At 56.3% G+C, this 20,048-nt stretch overlaps 5 protein-coding genes across 5 annotated transcripts; 4 read left to right on the top strand and 1 right to left on the bottom strand.

The window, feature by feature from the left end:
• Nucleotides 1-121: 121 nt before the first annotated feature.
• On the top strand, nt 122-3,029 carry B0H18DRAFT_1002493 (P-loop containing nucleoside triphosphate hydrolase protein). The gene is given in 10 exon segments (XM_048028377.1): nt 122-355; nt 405-518; nt 627-685; nt 752-873; nt 928-1,889; nt 1,942-2,167; nt 2,222-2,344; nt 2,401-2,761; nt 2,813-2,981; nt 2,993-3,029. 9 exon segments carry the CDS (start codon nt 227-229, stop codon nt 2,979-2,981), a joined length of 2,265 nt encoding a protein of 754 aa, XP_047894205.1. The 5' UTR covers nt 122-226; the 3' UTR covers nt 2,993-3,029.
• A 2,507-nt stretch (nt 3,030-5,536) lies between these two features.
• B0H18DRAFT_1002483 (uncharacterized protein) lies at nt 5,537-6,572 on the top strand. Its single transcript, XM_048028376.1, has 3 exons — nt 5,537-6,026; nt 6,080-6,225; nt 6,379-6,572. Exons 1-2 carry the CDS (start codon nt 5,769-5,771, stop codon nt 6,125-6,127), a joined length of 306 nt encoding a protein of 101 aa, XP_047894204.1. The 5' UTR covers nt 5,537-5,768; the 3' UTR covers nt 6,128-6,225; nt 6,379-6,572.
• A 222-nt stretch (nt 6,573-6,794) lies between these two features.
• On the bottom strand, nt 6,795-8,066 carry B0H18DRAFT_1002480 (proteasome endopeptidase complex beta subunit). The gene is made up of 6 exons (XM_048028375.1): nt 7,986-8,066; nt 7,844-7,938; nt 7,718-7,794; nt 7,390-7,666; nt 7,139-7,340; nt 6,795-7,083 (listed from the first exon to the last, which is right to left on the bottom strand). Exons 1-6 carry the CDS (start codon nt 8,016-8,018, stop codon nt 6,970-6,972), a joined length of 798 nt encoding a protein of 265 aa, XP_047894203.1. The 5' UTR covers nt 8,019-8,066; the 3' UTR covers nt 6,795-6,969.
• Nucleotides 8,067-9,267: 1,201 nt separating this feature from the next.
• On the top strand, nt 9,268-13,604 carry B0H18DRAFT_1002472 (uncharacterized protein). The gene is made up of 8 exons (XM_048028374.1): nt 9,268-9,736; nt 9,793-10,610; nt 10,663-10,923; nt 10,985-11,246; nt 11,302-11,866; nt 11,922-12,299; nt 12,357-12,624; nt 12,678-13,604. Exons 1-8 carry the CDS (start codon nt 9,435-9,437, stop codon nt 13,334-13,336), a joined length of 3,513 nt encoding a protein of 1,170 aa, XP_047894202.1. The 5' UTR covers nt 9,268-9,434; the 3' UTR covers nt 13,337-13,604.
• Nucleotides 13,605-14,677: 1,073 nt separating this feature from the next.
• B0H18DRAFT_1210553 (uncharacterized protein) lies at nt 14,678-15,060 on the top strand (the record flags this gene model as incomplete). The annotated part of the gene is made up of 2 exons (XM_048036379.1): nt 14,678-14,769; nt 14,831-15,060. The coding sequence occupies 2 exons, from the start codon at nt 14,678-14,680 to the stop codon at nt 15,027-15,029; spliced, it is 291 nt and encodes a 96-aa protein (XP_047894201.1). The 3' UTR covers nt 15,030-15,060.
• Nucleotides 15,061-20,048: the final 4,988 nt, after the last annotated feature.

Below are 20,048 nucleotides of genomic sequence, written 5' to 3'. Positions count from 1 at the left end.
CGTATGCTGGTGGGATGGTTGAGAGCAACTTGGTGACTTACTACACCTTCCTGGTTGGTAGCGGGCAGCTACCGGCTTACGTCAGCGGAGGATTTGTTCCCCTGTGCGATGCCTTGTTGGGAAAGCATCGACTTGGCTGCGTGCCACTGCCACCTGCCGCGCCCGTACACCTTCCTCTCCTCCTTTGCGATACTCTTATTGTTTGTGACTCATCTGCGTGGCGAACATGGCAAACCCCTACACGAGAGCGCCACCACTGGCAGGTCCCGGCTCGTCAAAATCTCTTGGTGATAAAGACCCCTTCTATGGATGGCTACCTAGGCATGTTATTGCGGCGCAGGTGACGAAAGCAATGGTGAGTACTCGATTTCCTCGGGGTTGATCTGCAACTGAAAGATGGCCAGGAAGGGGACGTCAATCCGTTTTCGAAGCAGCCACACTCCGCCCAATACAAGAAAATTCTCGAGATGCGCAAAAAGCTGCCAGTGTTCGCGCAGATGCACGAGTTTCTGAACATGGTGAGTCAATTATGGTTCTCAACGATCGTGGGGGGAGGTCAGAGTCTGCTCCAGGCATGCGGCATCCCCGGCGCAGAGGAACGTAACTGATGACCATGTCCGAGAAAGTTCAGTGCAAACCAGATCATAGTCATGGTGGGCGAGACCGGCTCGGGAAAGACGACACAGTAAGGACTTCGTCGACTCACTCCCCTGTCTTGCCGGAACTGCCCTTTACTGACTGACACACTTAGAATTCCACAGTTCGTTTGCTACTCCGACTTACCTCACACCAAGGGCAAGCTCGTGGCGTGTACGCAGCCTCGTCGAGTAGCTGCTATGTCCGTAGCGAAGCGAGTGGCAGATGAGATGGACGGTGAGTTCCCATATCGTGATGTCAATGTTGTGAATTTATCTGACAACACCCCAGTACCATTGGGGAAGCAGGTCGGATACTCGATTCGATTTGAAGACATGACAGAGCCAGGAACGACCTTCTTGAAGTACATGACGGATGGTATGCTGCTCCGGGAGGCGATGAACGACCCAGACTTGACGCGATACTCAACTATCATCCTGGACGAGGCCCACGAACGCACGCTTGCGACAGATATCCTCATGGGTTTGCTGAAGGCGCTAGCAAAGCGCCGCACCGACCTGAAAATCATTGTCATGTCTGCGACCCTGGATGCCCTCAAGTTCCAGAAGTACTTCTCTGTGAACAAGAGCGGCGAACCCGCACCCCTGTTCAAGGTTCCCGGACGAACGCACCCCGTCGAAGTCTTCTATACGCAGGACCCGGAGCCAGACTACGTCGAGGCCGCGATACGTACCGTGCTCATGATCCACCGCGCGGAGGAGCCGGGCGACATCCTCCTGTTCCTGACAGGCGAGGAAGAGATCGAGGATTCGTGCAAGAAGATCAAGCTCGAGGCGGACGACCTGCTTAACCAGGACCCTGATAGCGTCGGCCCGCTCGTCTGTATCCCCCTCTATTCCTCCCTCCCACCACAACAGCAGCAGCGCATCTTCGACCCGCCGCCTTCGCCGCGTACACCGGATGGCCCTCCTGGGCGGAAGGTCGTCGTGTCGACCAACATTGCAGAGACGTCTCTGACGATTGACGGTATCGTGTATGTCGTCGACCCCGGATTCTCTAAGCAGAAGGTGTACAACCCACGGATACGTGTCGACTCGCTACTTGTGAGTCCGATCTCCAAGGCCTCGGCGCAGCAAAGAGCGGGTCGTGCGGGACGAACCCGGCCAGGCAAATGCTTCAGACTGTATACGGAGCGAGATTTCATGAAGGAGCTGGAGGAACAAACACATCCAGAGATCCTGCGGAGCAACTTGGCCAATACGGTGCTGGAGTTGGTCAAGCTAGGTATCAAGGTACGTCCCGCATTATAGCTACATGCTCCTCAATTCATACCACGTTCCATAGGATCTTGTCAGGTTCGACTATGTTGACGCCCCAGCACCGGAGACTCTCATGCGTGCTCTGGAACTGCTCAACTACTTGGCTGCGCTTGATGACGAAGGCAACCTGACCCCACTGGGCCACATGATGGCAGACTTCCCACTCGACCCGCAAATGGCTAAAATGCTCATTGTTAGCCCTGAATTCAAGTGCAGCAATGAAATCCTCACCATTGTTGCAATGCTTTCAGGTACGGCTCAATACTCTTTCTTGTCATCGCTCAGTACTAATCCGTACGCTACAGTGCCCAGTATCTGGTTGCGACCGCCAAATCAACGCAGAGAGGCGGACGCTGCCAAGGCCTTGTTGACGGTTCCTGACGGAGATCATCTGACGCTGATGAACGTTTATAATAACTACCAGCAGAGTGAGCACCGTTGCTTCGTTGTTTAGGACCGCTTTTCTTATCGCATTCTTCGTCAGACCTGCACGACAGAAAATGGGCGTGGGACAACTACCTGTCCCAACGTGCACTTCAACAAGCGGATAATGTGCGGGCGCAGCTGCAGAGAAACATGGAACGCTTCGACATCGATCTCGTTACGACAGCCGACCCCAAGCGACTGCACACGTACGTACGGCAGGCGCTCGTGTGCGGGTTCTTCATGCAGGTTGCACACAAGGAGGGAGAGAAGGGCGCGTACATGACGGTGAAAGACAACCAGCTCGTTAACTTGCATCCATCGTGCGGGCTGGACAACCAGCCGGAGTGGGTAATCTTCAACGAATTTGTACTCACGACCAAGCCATACATCCGAACGGTGACGGACCTTCGGCCTGAATGGTGCGCTCGTTCCATTATCTCTCCTGCACGCGAGCTGACACAAGTGTGCAGGTTGTTGGAGTACGCTTCCAACTACTACGACCTTTCCAGCTTCCCAGATGGCGAGGCGAAGCGCACATTGCAGCGAGTTGCCAACAAACGGTCCCGCAAAGCGATGGGCTCGGAGAGCGCTGCTTCGAACGGCAAGAGTGATCACCCATCGAAGAAGATGAAGAAATAGTTTCACTGTAGCTCGCTGGTAGCGATCGTTTTGTATGTACGATGGCCTCAGCTGTAGATTTTGTGGTCAGGAGTCGTATGCTAGTACTCGACCGTGTCATGATTGTAACAGCAGCACGAGGATGCCAACGTCGTTCTTCGGTGCGCATTAGTCTAGTATCACAGACCCTCCACACAGGCGGTGGGTTGCGTCGAACCTAACTTAACTTGCGTGCGCATTGAAATGCATAGGGTGTCACCTGACCGCGTAGGTAACCTCGCTACATTCGACTCTTGAGCGGTTCTTGCCACAACTCTCATCAACTGCATTATGCATTATCGTCTATGGCTGTATCGAAACATCCTCGTACGTGTTGATCATCACGTTCTGACATATCTCGGCCTTTGGATGAAGATGTCTGCCATCTTATCGAGTTCAGGATAGAAGGGACGACCAGTATGTAATGCCAGAAGTGGTACGCCCAGACAGCCCTCTGCTACTAGTTCGTGTCATGGCCGCACTGATATGGCTCAAGCTGCAAGTTCGATGAGATTTTGCCATAGTTCTGGCATTGTTTGCTGACAAAAGCACCGTGGTCAGAGGTAGTGATCATTCTGACCAGTGACGGTAAGCTATCAGTGCGTATTACTTGGTCCTAAACGCTAATCACAATGTTTGTATGCTCGGAACTCATCCCCATATGCATGGTACTTGGTATGTCTCTCAATATAGTCCAGAAACTCAATCTAAAAGCCCATATTGCGACTTGGCGAGTCGCGCTATAACGCGGTCACGAGCGTCGAAATACAGCCACGTCCCGTGCACGGTGTGGCTAGTGTGGCTCACACTTGTAAATCCGGCGCGTCTGCTCCTCACTTGTCCCGCTACCACGATCATCCACAGTACCGTCTTCGCCGACAATCAGCAACACCTACGACTGTGAAGCACTGATCTGTGCTCTCCATTGCCCAGCGCCTGCGAGTATGAGAGCTCACCCCCTTAGTGCCGCCAAGGGTGCCAATAGCCTGCACGCCACCTATCCGGTCAGTACCACTTGCGTTTGTTATGTTCAGTCTGTCTAACCCCACATCCATTGCTTCTTTGCGGCAGGCATCCATCTCACCGAGCGGGAATGGTACTGCGTTAATCGCGGAACATGCAATCAGTGGTGCCGGAGCAGGTACGGAACGCGGACACCATCCACGCGTCGACATGAACGCGTTATACACAGGATCCTGCCTCTCTACGGGACAATCTATGTCTCAGAGTCGATTATCAGGAGGGCCACATAGAGTCGTGGACGACGCGCCAAGTGAGAGGCCGGGCCACAATCACACGGGTCAGGAGGCTCCTTGCACGCTGCAATATCGTCCGAGTATGAATGTACCTGAACACAGTATCAATGGAATGGACAGAGCGTACGAGTGCCGATCTTTCGATGCCGGTACCGACGAACGTCGCCTAAGCACCTTCGGACCAATGGGCTCTGTATACGATCCCGAGCAGCTCCCGCAAGGTCCTGCAATACCATCCCACACAAGCGCAAACGAGAGTGCGGATCCTGCACGGACGACGCGTGTAAGATTCAATGTTTTGATGGATATTGAGCCCTTGGCAATCAACGACCACCACACCGCAGCCCAAAATCGCGGGGGTCTGGATATGTCATCGTCTGCCACAGAGCCCAAGACCGATGCAGGTTCTGTTCTCGCGGGCCACAACAAACCAGTCTCCACAAGGCGGCTTATTTGCGAGCATGCAGAATTGCATGACAATCCACTCGAACAACGCGGGTTGAATGCGGCCGTCGTCTCGATCACTGGACAGCGCCATGCCAATATCAACTTTCCTGACGCGACGAGCTCTGCTCTCCGTACGACACAAGCACCCCAAGATGATAACGATGTGTTGTCCAACTCATCCTTGGGGATGCCGCCCGCACAGATAACCAGCGCACGCAACCCATCGCTGCCTCTGGCACCCCGCTCACTACTAGGACCCGTCCACCTAGCGCATAGTCAGGACAACGACGCTGTTGTTACCCTGGGCCCGTTAACCGAAATGTCCCAGGAGAACACACCGGTGCCACAATATGCCGCATCCCAGACACTCAGTTTAGCACCGTCACCCAGTTCAGCAAAGCCACAGTTCGCATCTCCTGCGCCATTCTCGAATCCATCTCCGGCTCCCAGTTCCTCAACTGTCAATACGCTGCCAGCGCTGAAGTCGCCGCAACTGGCACCAGCAACTTCGCTCGATCTTAGCAATTCGCAACCAGAGAGAGCTGGACCCAACACTTCATCGCTGGCTCTGAAACCCGTTGTCCAGCTCAGTTCGACCCCTCCTGAACCAGCAAACGCGCAGGACATACTAGCTCACCGACCATGGAGTCTTCGGGAGACGTACCTCTTGGTTTTCGTCATCACCTCTCTCCCTCCCTCTATCCACGACTGGCAGTCCACCACCGACCTGTACAACTATATGTTGATGTTTCCCCACCTGAATGCTTGGGTGTTAAACACGGCGTTGAAGGCGAATATCAATTGGGGACGGCGCGAGGTCTTCTGGCGACACTTCTGGAATACGGTACGTGAGCACTGGAATAGGAAGCATAACGGCGGGCCCTATGCCCTCGAAGACAGGGAGCGAGCAAAGACCTTTCTTGACGATTGCGTTAGCGAGGCCTGTCGGAAAACGCATCAATGCCCGGGATGGCCTGGAGACTATCTACCCACTGCTGCGAGTAATGCGGACGGCGTCAGGGACGAGCAAGCTGATAGGACGAACACGCGACCGACCGAGCAGGAGATGGAGGAGATGGCACAGCTCTTCAGCGCCGACGGCTGGTACAACGTGCCCTTCCCTCCACCTCCCCTCACGTACGATCCGGCCATAGTGGGCGACCTGTGGACGAACACCTGGACCATGATGCAGCATACATCGTTGGCCCAAGACGCGGGACTGAGACAGAACGCCGTAAAGAACTTCGGTCGGCTGTATGCGCTGATAGGCCCGAGGTACCAGGTGCGAAGCCCATGGGAGTGCTGGTACCGGTGGACCGTTCGGCTGTGGACTAACGTGAGTCAAGGGGAAGACTATACAATCCAGCGGACTCTGACTGGTGCGATTCTAATCCGCTCGGCTGGGATGAGGGATCGGGGTGCTGAGGACCTTGAGGTGGCGGAGTCCCTCGTGGATTTTCAGCGCAAAAGCAAGTGTTTTGCGGGGAACGCTAGTTTGACTTCGAATGCCTCAGGAGAAAAATCTGTCCATGGGAAGTCAGACCATCTCGTTGAAGGCGACAATGTATACGAAGGGTCGGCCCAACAGGCAGTCAGAAAAGGGAAGGCCGCCACCGCGAGGACGCTACCACCTTCTACTCAATATGCAGGCACGCAAGACGCGTCACGGTACGTACCTGAACCTCTGCAGTGCGGTGCCAATTAATCGTCTGAGATCTCCAGCGACGTGCCCAATGGCGAGAATGTGAGAGGCAGGAAAGGGAAAGCAGTGGTTCGGTGAGTTTGGAGTGGCTCCCGAAGACAAGATGACAAAGAAAGGGCAAGGGATGGACACGTGGATTGCTGCCTGTGAAAGGCGGCGCAAGGAGTTCTAATACGAACCAAAGAGATCAAAGAGACGAATAACGAACAGATGCACACGACCTACATACCTCAGAAAATATGACGAGAACGAAGATTGTATATAGCTGTGTTATGATATGACAGAACTTACTGCTCGAATGCATTGGAGCTACTGTCTGTGTGCCTGCAAACCCAAATGGTTAGCGTCTGCGCGATCAACGCTGAGCCATGTTAGAGCCTGTATGCACAAGAGCCCGTCACGAACAGCCAGATGGCCTACGGTTTGGAAGTCTGAGAGTGCAAGCTCGAACCGTAAGCAACGTGTAAAACATCCACGACTGTCATTATTGGTGATACAAGAAGATCGGCAAGTCATACACGGACCGTCCCAGATGGTCGATCCAGCACAACGCGACAGCGCATGTCTATTGTGTCTGGGCGCCGTACCCGCGAATCCCCTCCGCAAAGTCCCAGTTGGTCTCCAGTTTCTCTGCATCGGATATCGACACGCCGGCTTCCGTGACCGTAGCTATTTGGTACTGCAGAACTGAAGCGTCAGTCGCCGTCGAGTGGGACGTTGCGTAGACTGCAGACCTTGTCCAGACTGCGAGCGTCTCGGTAGTACAGCACGCGCATGCACTTCCGAAGGATCTCGCGCGCTGCGTCCTCGGTGATTGCATCGGGGTTGGGATCAACGATCTCGCGGAGGAGGGGGAGGGCGATGTGTGCGCCGTACCCGGTCGCTAGTGAAGGTGCCGTGTACGTCGTGCCCAGAAGGTCGACAAATGCGAGGAATCTGCGACACCTTTGAGTACCCGCTGCGGATATATGCAACAAGCACTCACCGCTTGCCGTTCTCGAAACCGCCTACGAGGAGCGCATTCCAGAGGGGGTTCATTTTCGAGCGGCGCGCATACATCCGACGAGCGAGGAACTCGTGCAACTCTGCAGGGCCGAGTGAGTGCCCGTCGCCGGCGGTGAACTCGTCCGTGACGATCTCGTCCAGGACGCGCTGGATATATTGGAAGTCGGACATGTCGCCGGACGCACCGACGACGGTGGAGTTGCCGACGGCGTGCAGACGGGTAATATCCTTGAAGCGCGCGAGGGATCCGTAAGACGCTGCGGGCTGGGAGTTAGCTTTAGTGTAGAAGAGGGATGAGGCAAGCGCACCGAGGTTGTCTGCAGCCATCATGACGCCGTCTTTGTACTGGATAGCGAGCACGCTGGTTCCTGTTACAATCGGCTGTCTGCAGTGTGTCAGTCGTTTCTGTAGGTAATGATTCGTGATGTACGCACTGTGTGCGCTGAACCCCACCCGCGAAGGCATCGGTGTGGTTGGCGGGTCGTTGGTGCAGCGGGAAGGTGTTGTACTGGTCGTAGAGCTCATTGCGCTACACCCTAGTCGGTAAGATGATATGATAGCATATCAAGGACTTACGGGTCGGCCCCAGTTGGTCGGAAAGTGGTCCATGGCGAGGAAGAGTGAGGATGGAGGAGAGAAGCTGAGGCGTGCGTGTCCCTGCGAGCAGCAAGTCTGACGCTCGACGCGCGTCGACGCGTGTTACGTAAGCACAGACGCGATTATACTTTCAAGTGGGCATGCGAAGCACCAGTGCTGCAAAACGAATAATTGTATTCCAGTCATGGTGAACGCTAACTCAGATGATACACGAGAGGCTAGAGAATGTCGGGGACACGTATCAACGCAAAGGGAATATGAAGACACTGCCCAACGCCGACGAAACGGTACAAGGACATTAGGTTTACTGCCTCAGTAGAACTTCCATACCTCATTCCGGGACAGTCTGCTGCTGCACTCCAAGTGCTTGCAGCATGGAGTATGACCGACGTCCTCGTGGCAGAGCCGCAGAGCCGAAACGACAGTGTGAATGTTCATTACTGCCGCGCCGACATCATGAAGACCTGCAAGACATCATTAGCGACGCATCGACTGGGCTCGCGACGAAAACAGGAATGTGCTTGCCCACTGCCGCAGCTTCCGGTCGCGCTAGCGGGCTATCGTCACAGCACACTCGATGGCTCGGTGTGGTACGTTTATCAAGAACGCGCTCTGCTCATCATACGGAACAGGCCAGCGGGCATGGCCTGATTCGGGCTTCTTGGGCGAGGGGATATCTATGTTTGACCCGCAGTCGCCGCCCCAGAACTTCAAGCAGGTAACGGTGTATGAAGCTCTTAGCTCTCCTCCGGAGTTGACACCCAGGACCAGTGGGTGGGTTATGTCGGTCCACGAGTCTGCATGGGTATTTCGTAACATGTTCTCAGTATGAGCCCAAAGCCAGAAATTGATGGCGACACGGACATACTGAGCCTTTAAACCAAACTTGCTCGCTTCTGAGATCTGAGGTTTAGCTACAGAGAATAGAATATTGAGCAATGAACGAATCTCAGTATCATTTCACCGGGGTTTGAGATATTGAAGAAAAGATTGCACACGAGGGAGTACTGTACGGACTGCGCGCCTTGCCGTCGCGGTCCTCGGAAGAGTTGCGAAAGAGCAGTGAGCACCGCAGGAAGGTATGCTTACCGCACAGAATTCGACAGATATTCCTTTCTGAGGCATAGTAAGTATAGATAAGTCCTAAAAGGGGGCTCACGGGGTCTTAGTCAGGAGGAGGATTCAGGGCAGGCTAAGCCATATATGGGAATGGGGCGTGCGCGGCGGAAAGTCGAGCGTGGCCGGGAATCCGGACTGGGTCAGTCTCGACAACCAACATCGGCCACCGTCTCCTCGCAGTCTCTCGCCTCGCAGTCGTCGACCAACGCGCAAGCTGCCAGCAAGCCAGCAACAGCCCGTCTGTGTCCGGGCCACGTCGCTCGCAGCACCCGCTGGCCATCGCGTCAATTGCAACGTCCAAATCGCATCATGTCCAGCGCCTCTAGTCACACTCCGTCCCTCACACCGGCTTCCTCTCGCCAGTCTACCCCAGAGCCCCCCGTCCAGCCTGACCACTTCTATGGCTCCGACAACGCCCACCTTCCTCCGTCCCCGCATTCCGACGGCAGGACATGGCTCACCCCCGAAGACGACCCGTGGGCCCAGCGCGGCATCCCCGTCTTCAAACCTACCGTGGAGGAGTTCCAGGACTTTGAGGCGTACTTGAACCGGGTCGAGTGTTGGGGTATGAAGAGCGGTATCGTAAAGATTATCCCCCGAAGGAGTGGTCAGTCCATCGCTTGCCGCTGCGCGGGCGTCGCGTAAGTTTGACCACGGTGTTCTACAGGACCGATTCCCTCCCGCCATTGAACGACCAGCTGGGCCAAGTGAAATTGAAGAACCCGATCGAGCAGCACATGTTCGGGCGCGGCGGCCTGTTCCGGCAGGAGAACGTGGAAAAGCGGCGCGCCATGAGCATGCGCGAGTGGGCCGAGCTCTGCTCGAAGGAGGAATTGCGCGCACCGGGCATCGACGACGTCGGCCTCCACGCACGCGCCGCGAACGCGGGCGCGTCCACTCGATCGCGCACTCGCAGGACGCGCAGGAAGAGGGAGTCGGAGACTGCCGAGCCTGATCATGACCCTGACGCGCACGCGATCAAGCAGGAAGAAGACGATGTCGCCACACAGGTCGTCCCCGCCGCCGCAGAGCAGTCCCTCGCCTCCCCACCTAACAGCGCCGCCGCTCTACCCACACCTCCACAGCATGTCGAGGACGAAGCAGCGGCAGACCACACACAAGTTCAGGACGCCGCCGGTGAACAACAAGGTGCCTCGAACGAGCAAGCGACAGAGGAAGCGGTCATGCATGACGGAGAAGTAGAAGCAAAACACGAGGAAGAGGAGGAAGAAGAGGAGGAAGTCAAACAACCCAAAGGTAAACGGAAGCGTGCCACACAGTCGCGGCAAGCGCGGGAGGCGAGCCTCGCCGACCGGGCGGCCAAAGACAAAGTATTCCTCGAGTCATTTGATCCGCACTCCGATTGGCTCCCGCCAAACACCACTCCGTTCGACTACACGACCGAGTTCTGTCGAGAGCTGGAGAGACGGTATTGGAGGAACTGCGGACTGGGCAAGCCAGCATGGTATGGCGCTGACATGCAGGGTGCGTCTGATCGTGCAGTGTCTTGTGGATGCCTACTTAGCCACGTTGATAGGCTCACTATTTACCGACGAGACGAAAGCCTGGAATGTTGGCCACTTGGACTCGGCACTGTCACGCTTGCTCCCGTCGTCGTCGAAGGGCCTACCCGGTGTCAACACGCCCTACCTGTACTTCGGCATGTGGCGGGCGACGTTCGCGTGGCATGTTGAAGACATGGACCTGTTCAGCATCAACTACATACACTTTGGTGCGCCGAAATACTGGTATGCGATCCCTCAAGCGAAAGCGCCCACCCTGGAGAATGCCATGAGAGGTACGTCGCTCCATTTCATGGCGCATATAGCAATCCTCATGATTTGATTTGCGTGGCACAGGCTACTTCCCATCTGACGTCTCGAATTGCAAGCAGTTCCTGAGGCACAAGTCATTCCTAGCCTCGCCTCATCTCCTGTCCCAGTCATCATGCCGACCGAACACGCTCGTTCAGCGTGAGGGTGAGTTCGTCATCACCTTCCCGATGGGTTACCATGCCGGCTTCAACCTGGGTCTTAACTGTGCGGAGAGCGTCAACTTCGCCCTTGACAGTTGGATCGACATCGGGCGGAAGGCGAAGGCGTGCGCCTGCGTCAACTTCAGGTGAGGCCATACGTGTGTCCTTACTACAAACAAGCCCTCTAATATCTGCAATCAGCGTCCGTATCGACGTCGACCAGCTTCTGCGTGATCGTGAAGCCGAGCGAATGCAAGTCGCGCGCACGAACTCTCGTCGACCCAGCAGTGCACCCAAGTCCGAGAGAGCACCCAAACTAAAAGTATCGCCCCTCAAGCGAAAGGCGGGCGACGAGGAGAACCCGAGCCCACCCAAAAAGCACAAGTCCGGGAGCAGCAGCAGCAAGTCGAAGAAGAGTGATAATCGCCCCGCGTCCGCGGAGGGCAGTGTGCCGACGAAGGTGACCTTGAAGCTCCCGCCGAAGCCGAAGGAGCCGGACGTGTTCCCTTGTTGCCTGTGCGTGTCGATGGGGAGGGAGAACTTGTTGAGGGTGCATGATCCTCCGTTGTGGAGGAAGGAGGGCGAGGGCGGGTCGAGCATGGAGGCGAGCGAGGGCGTGTGGATGGCCCATGAGGTGTGTGCCAACATCGTCCCGGAGACGTGGGTGGATGAAGTGGAGGTCGGGGAGGCGAGGTTAGATGGGAGTCGGGCGAAGGAACGGGTCGTGTTTGGCGTGGATGCGATTGTGAAAGACAGGTGGAACCTAGTACGTGACGATCTTGTCCGATTGGAGAGACGGTTTGCTGACCTACGAGGGACAGAAATGTTCTGCGTGCACGAAGACGCGGTATAAGGCCCATGGCGCCCCGATCCAGTGCACCAAGGGCAAATGCCCAAAGGCGTTCCACGTGTCGTGCGCGCGCAATGGTGGCGAGAATAACATCGTGTACAAGGAGTTGAGGGAGGTCGAGAAGGAGGTCGTCCTGTTGGATCCTCGTCGCCAGCCAGATGGCTTTCAGGTTCCGATGGACGCATCAGGTATCAGTATCGCTGGCGCAGAGCAAGTGCTGCCGGTACCCATCGACCCGAGCCTGCAAATGGCCACGACGTTCACTGCGCCTAGCGGGCAGTCTGAACCCCGCGTCCTGAAGCTTGTCAAGAAGACCGAAGTTCAGGTGCTGTGCCCGCAGCATAATCCTGTACGTCGGGTTTGCGGTATCCGTTCTGTATCCGTTCTGATGCTAACGACCTGCTAGGCTGTTGCGGAAGCGAAGCGGGCCGTGAAGCAAGACAAGATTCGCAACGACCTGCTCGCGTTGTCGCCGATGTCGCGGATCAAGTTGCGCGTCAGTGCGGGTGTCTTTGAGGTCTCCCTTGTCCGTGTCATGGAGGAGTCGTGCTCGGTTGAGGTGCTCTGGGACAGGGGCCTGAAGCGAGAGTTCAAGTGGGGCAGCGTGGTCTTTGGAAACATGGAAGGGGTGACTATTGGGCAGAAGCCGTCAGAGCCTGCACCCGAACCGGATCGTGAGTTTCGACTCTTGTTCGCCGTTGAGTGCTGCGGATGACCTGCGTTACAGCTGCAGCACCCACACCGTCTTCTGGTCAGTCACGGTTCCGGTTCGCGCCTCTGTCGTCCACCGTGCCCACCATAGAATATCGACCGACGCAGACACCGTTGTCAGCGACCCCTACTCCCGGGCCGTCCACTGCACCATCGGTCAGTGCTCCTCCTGCTCCTCCGGTGCACGCCCCCGCAGCGCAACAGCACTACGCTCCGCCCCAGGCACCTCCTTATTCCACCGGTGCTAACTACCATTATGCACCGACGAACTGGCGGTACCACTACCCTCAGAGTGGTATGCATTACGTGCCACAGCCTCATAATTACTCTTACTCTAACCCGGCGCATCAGCCGTACTCGACCACGACGTCGTATGAGTCGTACTCGATGTACGCGCAGGTGCAGACGTCGACGCGTGGATTGCAGTGGCAGCGTCCGTATACGGGCCCAAAGGGAACACAGCACGCGACGGCGCCAGGGACCCAACCGGGTCCGTATTATGTCTACCCGCAAGTCCCTGCGGGTCAGAATGGAGGGATGACGCAGCAATGGCCCACCGCGTACAGTGCTACAGCACCACCCACAACGGGGCATGCTGCCACTGCGCCTCCTGCTACGTCCCCTGCACTACCTACCGCTGCTCCCACTGCTGCTTCGGCACCTCCCTCTCAGTAATGTGCTTCGGATGGGTTGTTCGTTGTATCGTCTTGATGTATGTGTGTATCATTATTCGCTTTCTATTGCAGACATGAATGCTGTCTTTGTGGAACACTTTGGCCATGCGCAACGCCTGCCACGTGACGCAATATTACCATAACGGGCGAAATATCGCTTTGCAGAATGGCAAAGCGTCCTGAGCCAGCTGCACGTCGTTGTTCAATTCGGAAAAGCACGTAATATATGCATATACATTAGAACATTAGTGCAAACAAATATTACGCAGGTACATGCAATAGCAAGAGCAGAATTAAGGATCGACTATCATGAGTACAGGAGCTCCTCCTCCTCGTACTCGCAATCAGTGTCAGACTTGTTATGGCACATGTTCAGGTCTTTGTAAGGAAGCATTAGTGAGGGTGGTTGTCACGTTCCGTGCCACCAAGACCATCTCCGAACTCCAGTTCCGTTCTCTCCGTCTCTGTTTCTCCGAACTCCGGTTTTATTGTATTCGCTTAGCCTATCTTCTCCCGCATTACAATTAGTGTACTGCATGGTCTCTATCTTGCACGGACAATTAGCTTATTGTATTCGTTCCGGTTACTAACATCTCCGGTCTTCCGTTATTGTTCTCCGTATCCCTTCCTCTGTCTTATTGGCTTCCATTCACAATTAGACTCACTGTATATAAGGTCGAACTGTAGCACCGTTGTACTGCATTTCGAATATCTCATTTAACCAATCCAAATTCCTTTCCACCGAACTCCTGTCTGAACTCCAGATTTCCGTCCGACCCACATTATTTAGTGTGTCTAACCCGTTCGGAACGGTAGACCCGGAGTGAGATTTGCCCATTTGGAACGTTGACCCGGAGGCCGGCCGGAGCAGCCCCAGGGTCCGGCCGGAACGTTTGCAACGGTGCCATTGCAACACTCCGGCCGGAGGGCATGGCCGGCTGGTCATGACTCATCCACCGTCTCCAGTGTTGCGGCCGGCCTCCCCTGGAACCTTCCCGAGACGTTGCAACGGTCCGGCCGGAGGGGCCATCAGGAAACCCCCCTGTGCGAATGTGGCGCGAATCGGCGCCAAACCAGTCCGGCGCAACCTCCCATGTAAACGGCTTCCAAATTGGTGCGAACAGCTCGTAAACACCATCTGAAAAAGCTGGCAGCGCGAACTTACTGAAAATCACTGAGCAACTTACTAGTACCTGGCTTGACACACTGCATGCCGCGAGCCATAGCATACACTCACTCACACTAGGCCGTGTAACTAGCACCATGTTATTGATATCACGTATATTTCTGTATCGCACACGGTAGCCTACGCAGACACGAGTGTTTCTCAATATAATTACACATGGCCAGGGCGGCGGAGCAGACGATGTCTCCATCATCCGCTCACAGTCCTACCCCAGCCATGCGGCTCCCGTCGCGCCCATCCTGTCCCAAGTGCGCTTACTTCCCGCACGCCTCGTCGACGCGCGGACGTGCTGGCGATCACATCCACGAGCACGCAGTACCTCGCGCGGGTGGTGATGCTCTCGGAGGAGGACCATGGGGCGGTCGTCCTGCTGTACCACATGGTGTTCCACCGCGCGCGCGCGGAGATCTGGCGCGGCGACTGCGGCGGGTGGGCGATCGACGACGTCAAGCTGCTTGTACACCTGATTAATGAGCACGAGGGCGAGGGCGAGGTGGACAAGTGGTGATACAAGTCGAGGCGGGCCAGATCGAGGTGAGGGGAAACGCGAGGCAGGTGGACGCGAGGTAGGAGGACGCGAGGTAGGAGGACGCGAGGCAGGCTGGCACGAGGCAGCACGCTTTCCGCTGCCAGCGTGGCCGAAATTTGATTGCGGGTGCCGGTGGACTCTGGAGGGTGGCTTGCAGCTGGCCCCGCGACGCTGGAACCAGGAAACCCGGGTCAGCTGCGGGCGAGAGGGTGTGGGTGAGAGTGTGTGGGCGAGGGGCGCGAGCAACAGGGCGCGAGCAAGAGGGTGCGGGCGAGAAGGACAGTGAGCGCACCGGCAAGACGGCACGCGGGCGAGACAACAGGTGAGACGACGGGCGAGCGAGACGGCGGGTAGACAACAGGAGTACGAGATGGTGGGCGAGAGGGACGGCAGGTGGCACTGCGAGGTGACGGGCCTACGAGATGGCGGACCTGCGAGATGGCGGACCTGCGAAATGACGGACCCATGCGACGGCGGGCTTGCGAGACGGCGGGGCGTGCGATGGGGATAGCGGGACTGTGGGCAAGCGGGATGGCGGGCGAGAATGGTGGCTGAGCGAGACAGCAGGTGAACGCGTGGTATCAGCTCTCACCTGTCTGTTGAACAAGGAGTGGTGTGGCGTAGCTGAAGGCAAGACTACAAAGGAGCAAACAAAGGACTGCAATAAAGGAGGACTTACAACAGATCTCTAGACTGCTGAGAGGGAAGACTCAGGAGGCGTAGAATGAGAGGAGAGATCGTTACATTACAGGGGCATCCAGCCCAGTATATATACACATGAGAGAGCCATCACATGATCGTACAGTAAGCGTAATGGCATGACATCGTAATGGTGCAATGAGCAATGATGCGATGATTGCACCATGGATAGAACGTACTGGAAAGGACTGGACAGGACCGGAAGGGAATCTGGACAGTCCTAGAACATGATATCATAGTGATGTCATGGTGATGTCATCAAGGAACGTGCTGGAACATCCTGGAATGTACTGGAAGGTAGTGGAATGTTCCGTACAAGTCTAGAACAGATCATGTGCTACAGGTCTGGATCAAGTCCGTAAGAAATGTATGTAATATGTAGCAACGAAGAACATAAGTCCATAACGGGTAAAGGATAAGTCCTATCCCGTAGTGTAACACCCAAAATAGTCGAAGTTCAACACTGTCTCCCAGTAAACTTCCGTCCCTTCCAACTCTCCCTATCCCTCGAGCTCACTGCCGCAACTCCAAGTCGAGCAACTTGATCCGAAAACACGCACGAGCGGGGTCTGTGAAAGTGTCGACGATGCGATTGGTACGCAAAGCGTACACTCGGCGAGTCGGAGGATGCCATTTTGAACAGAGAAAGGGCCTACACAGCAAGCATAACACAGTATCTGCACGTGCGATACCCTATGCGATACCGTATGAAATACTTAAAGTAACCTCGCTCCGGATACTGTATATGGGGATACCAAAATCGTAGATACTTTAAGTATCCCAGAATGGAATGCTCAAAGTTTCCCATTATGGTATCACAGGTTGGGATACTTAAAGTGTCCGCGCCGATTACGGGTGACACTGTGACCGACAATAGATGAGATTGAAGACAATTAGTTCAGATGGACCATTGACCGCCACACTCGGAACTCGAAGCCTCGCTGAAGTGGATTACGTAATACTGGTGGCACAATGCACGGTGGCGGCATGTCACGTCGCGTCGCGGCATGTCACGTTGTGTTGCGGCAGGTCGCGTCAAGTCGTGCCATGGCAAGTCGCGTCGCGTCGTGTCATGTCGCGTCGCGTCGTGTCATGTCACGGCGTGGCATGGCATGTCATGTCATGTCATGTCATGTCATGTCATGTCGCGTCGTGTCATGTCATGTCAAGTCAAGTCATGGCACGGCGCGGCGCGTCATGTCATGTCTCTGTTGTACTGTAGTGACTAAATACAGTAGGAATATGCCATGGATCTAGCCACATGTTATAACAGCTGTTTGAATCAAAGAATTAAGCTTGGGGGCACTCAGTTACTCATAGGATTGACCAACTCGGAATCAAGAGACTCGGGGCAAACACAGTACAACAGAGACATGACATGACGCGCCGCGCCGTGCCACGACTTGACTTGACATGACATGACACAACGCGACATGACATGACATGACATGACATGACATGACATGCCATGCCACGCCGTGACATGACACGACGCGACGCGACATGACACGACGCGACGCGACTTGCCATGACACGACTTGACGCGACCTGCCGCAACACAACGTGACATGCCGCAACGCGACGTGACATGCCGCCACCGTGCATTGTGCCACCAGTATTACGTAATCCACTTCAGCGAGGCTTCGAGTTCCGAGTGTGGCGGTCAATGGTCCATCTGAACTAATTGTCTTCAATCTCATCTATTGTTGGTCACAGTGTCACTCGTAATCGGCGCGGACACTTTAAGTATCCCAACCTGTGATACCATAATGGGAAACTTTGAGTATTCCATTCTGGGATACTTAAAGTATCTACAATTTTGGTATCCCCATATACAGTATCCGGAGCGAGGTTACTTTAAGTATTTCATACGGTATCGCATAGGGTATCGCACGTGCAGATACTGTGTTATGCTTGCTGTGCTACGTGCGGATAGTTTCGCTCGATGGTGAGCTTATTGGTCATGAGTGAGCAGCGCGAGACGATGAAGTCAGACAAGTGGCAAGTATGCCTGCCCTGAGTGAGATGGGTCACATGACTCACCTCGCCACGTCGCACATCCGGTCGTCGAGTGCACTCTATCCAAAGTGCTCGCGTTGGGCCCCGCAGAAACTCGATGAGAAGACAAAACGAAGGGGCAAGCAACTCCAAAGAGGGCAGAAAGGCTCGCAGGTGAGTTCGTCGCCCGTGCTTATCTGACTACCCTTTTACAGGCCTGCGTTTCCACCCGCGCGTCCGCCCGCCCAGCCGTCTGTCTGCTCTGGCACCAGCTCTATGGCACACCCGCTCGCGACTGTGGGCGGGGCGGGGGCACGCAGAGCACACAACGAGGGACGGCAGGCGTGTTGACGAGGGACGAGCGAGCAGCGGTGAGCTTAGACGCACGCAAGCGAGCGAGCTGAATGCAGTCACAGGGCGTGGCGACCTGAAGCACGATGCGTACGTCGACCGCGAGCGGGCTCGGCAACTGCCCAGCACGCAAACACGGTCGACGAACGGACCACAGGCGCTTGAACGAAGGCGTCGGAAGGATGGTGGAGGGGCAGGGACAGGGTGCAAGGCAGGCGCGTGAGGGAGTACAGGGTGACCGCGATGGTAGGCAGGGCCAGGTCGTGCTCAACACATGCCAACCGCGACTGACACATGGACTGTACGCATCGGCATAGGGCATAGTAGCGGCGAGCAGGTGGGCGGGCGACAACACAAGCCGGCGAGACACGCACGGTGACCGCGAGTGCACAGGGCGGATGCCTCGTACGCAAGCACGGCCGATGAACGGGCTGCGCACGAGAGCAGGAGATGGGAGCCGGCGATGGAGAGTAGACCCAGGACATGCCCAACACACGCCGACCGCGAGGGCGCTGGGCAAATGCCCAGCACGCAGACACGGCCGACGAACACGCGCCCGAGCGGGCATGCGGACGGGTGGACGGACGGCGGACGGACGGGCGGACGGACGGGCAGACGAGCGTACCTACTGACAATTTCCATGTCCACACCTTCTCGCCCATCCGCTTGCACTGTCGTGACGGCGGGCGCGGACAACGAGCAGGGACAACGAGCAGACGTTGGGCGCGGAAGGCAAGCGGGATGACGAGCGGATGACGAACGGACGACATGGAAGGGTGTGGCTGCCGAGGGCGAGCGAGGACGAGAGTCCACCGGTGAGTGAAGACGCACGCGAACGAGTCCACTAACGTAGACACAGAACACAGCAACGTGCAGTGCGACGACCGCGAGCACTCAGGGCCAATGCCCTGCGTGCAGGCACAGCCGACGGACAGACGGCGGGAGTACCTCGCCGCCGCCCAGCAGGACCGAGCGCAAGGTGTACGTGATGACACCGAGGACGAGTTGAGCGACACCGAGAAGGTCTTCTCTGACGACCCGTCGGAGCATGGGTCGGACGAGTCAGCGTCGCTCGACGACGAGCATGTCTTCGAGTTCGGTCACACGGACGACGAGGTCAAGGACGATGAGGACGACGGGTACATACACTACGTCGAGGATGACGTGAACTACGACCCCACAGACCCAAAGTTCTGGAGAGGGCGCTACTACGGCGACCTCAAGAACTTCAGCCTCCGGATGGGGCCCGAGCGGGAGTTCCACACCTCGTTCAAGGATGTGGCGTGGTACGATCTGAAGAAGCCCAGGCGGGTCACAGACGAAGAAGACCTGCGTGAGACGCAGGGCGCGTGGGACGACATCGCGCTCGGGCGCGGGGCGCTCGAGAGCAGGCAGAAGCTCGTCGAGGTGCACGAGAGCCTGATGCGCGCGCTGAACGACCTGGACGACGAGGTCGCTTGGGGTTCGCGAGTATTCGTTGGGGCATGCTCGACATGAGTCGCTACACCCTTCTCGATCTCCTCGGGCGTACATGTGATATCCATGTACACCTGCAGCAGATGAGTAGGTGAGCAGGAAGACGGGTGGGTGTGCAAGCGGGCAGGCGAGAGGGCGAGAGGGTGAGCACACGGACACAGGGCGTGGTCGACCACCATGCGCATGGTGACCGCGACCGCGCTGGGCAAATGCCCAGCATGCAGACATGGCCAACGAACACGCGCCCGAGCGGGCATGCGGACGGATGGATGGACGGGCGGGCGGGCGGGCAGACGAGCAGACAGATGGGCAAGCAAGCAACCACGTGAGTGGACGAGGGGCGGGGACAGCAACAGTGAGTGCTCTGGGCAAATGCCTAGCTGTAGGTATGAGTAGAGTAGGGTGGATGTAGTGGTTATGCGTGTAAATACATGCAAAACAATGTGAATTGAAGTACCCAAATTGTATGGCCGA

The sequence above is a fragment of the Fomitopsis serialis genome (assembly GCF_022376445.1).
Source record: "Fomitopsis serialis strain Sig1Antser10 chromosome Unknown B0H18scaffold_27, whole genome shotgun sequence".
NCBI classification, from domain to species: domain Eukaryota; kingdom Fungi; phylum Basidiomycota; class Agaricomycetes; order Polyporales; family Fomitopsidaceae; genus Fomitopsis; species Fomitopsis serialis.
Note: the sequence above shows the minus strand (reverse complement) of the source record. Positions and strands in the feature narration are given on the sequence as shown.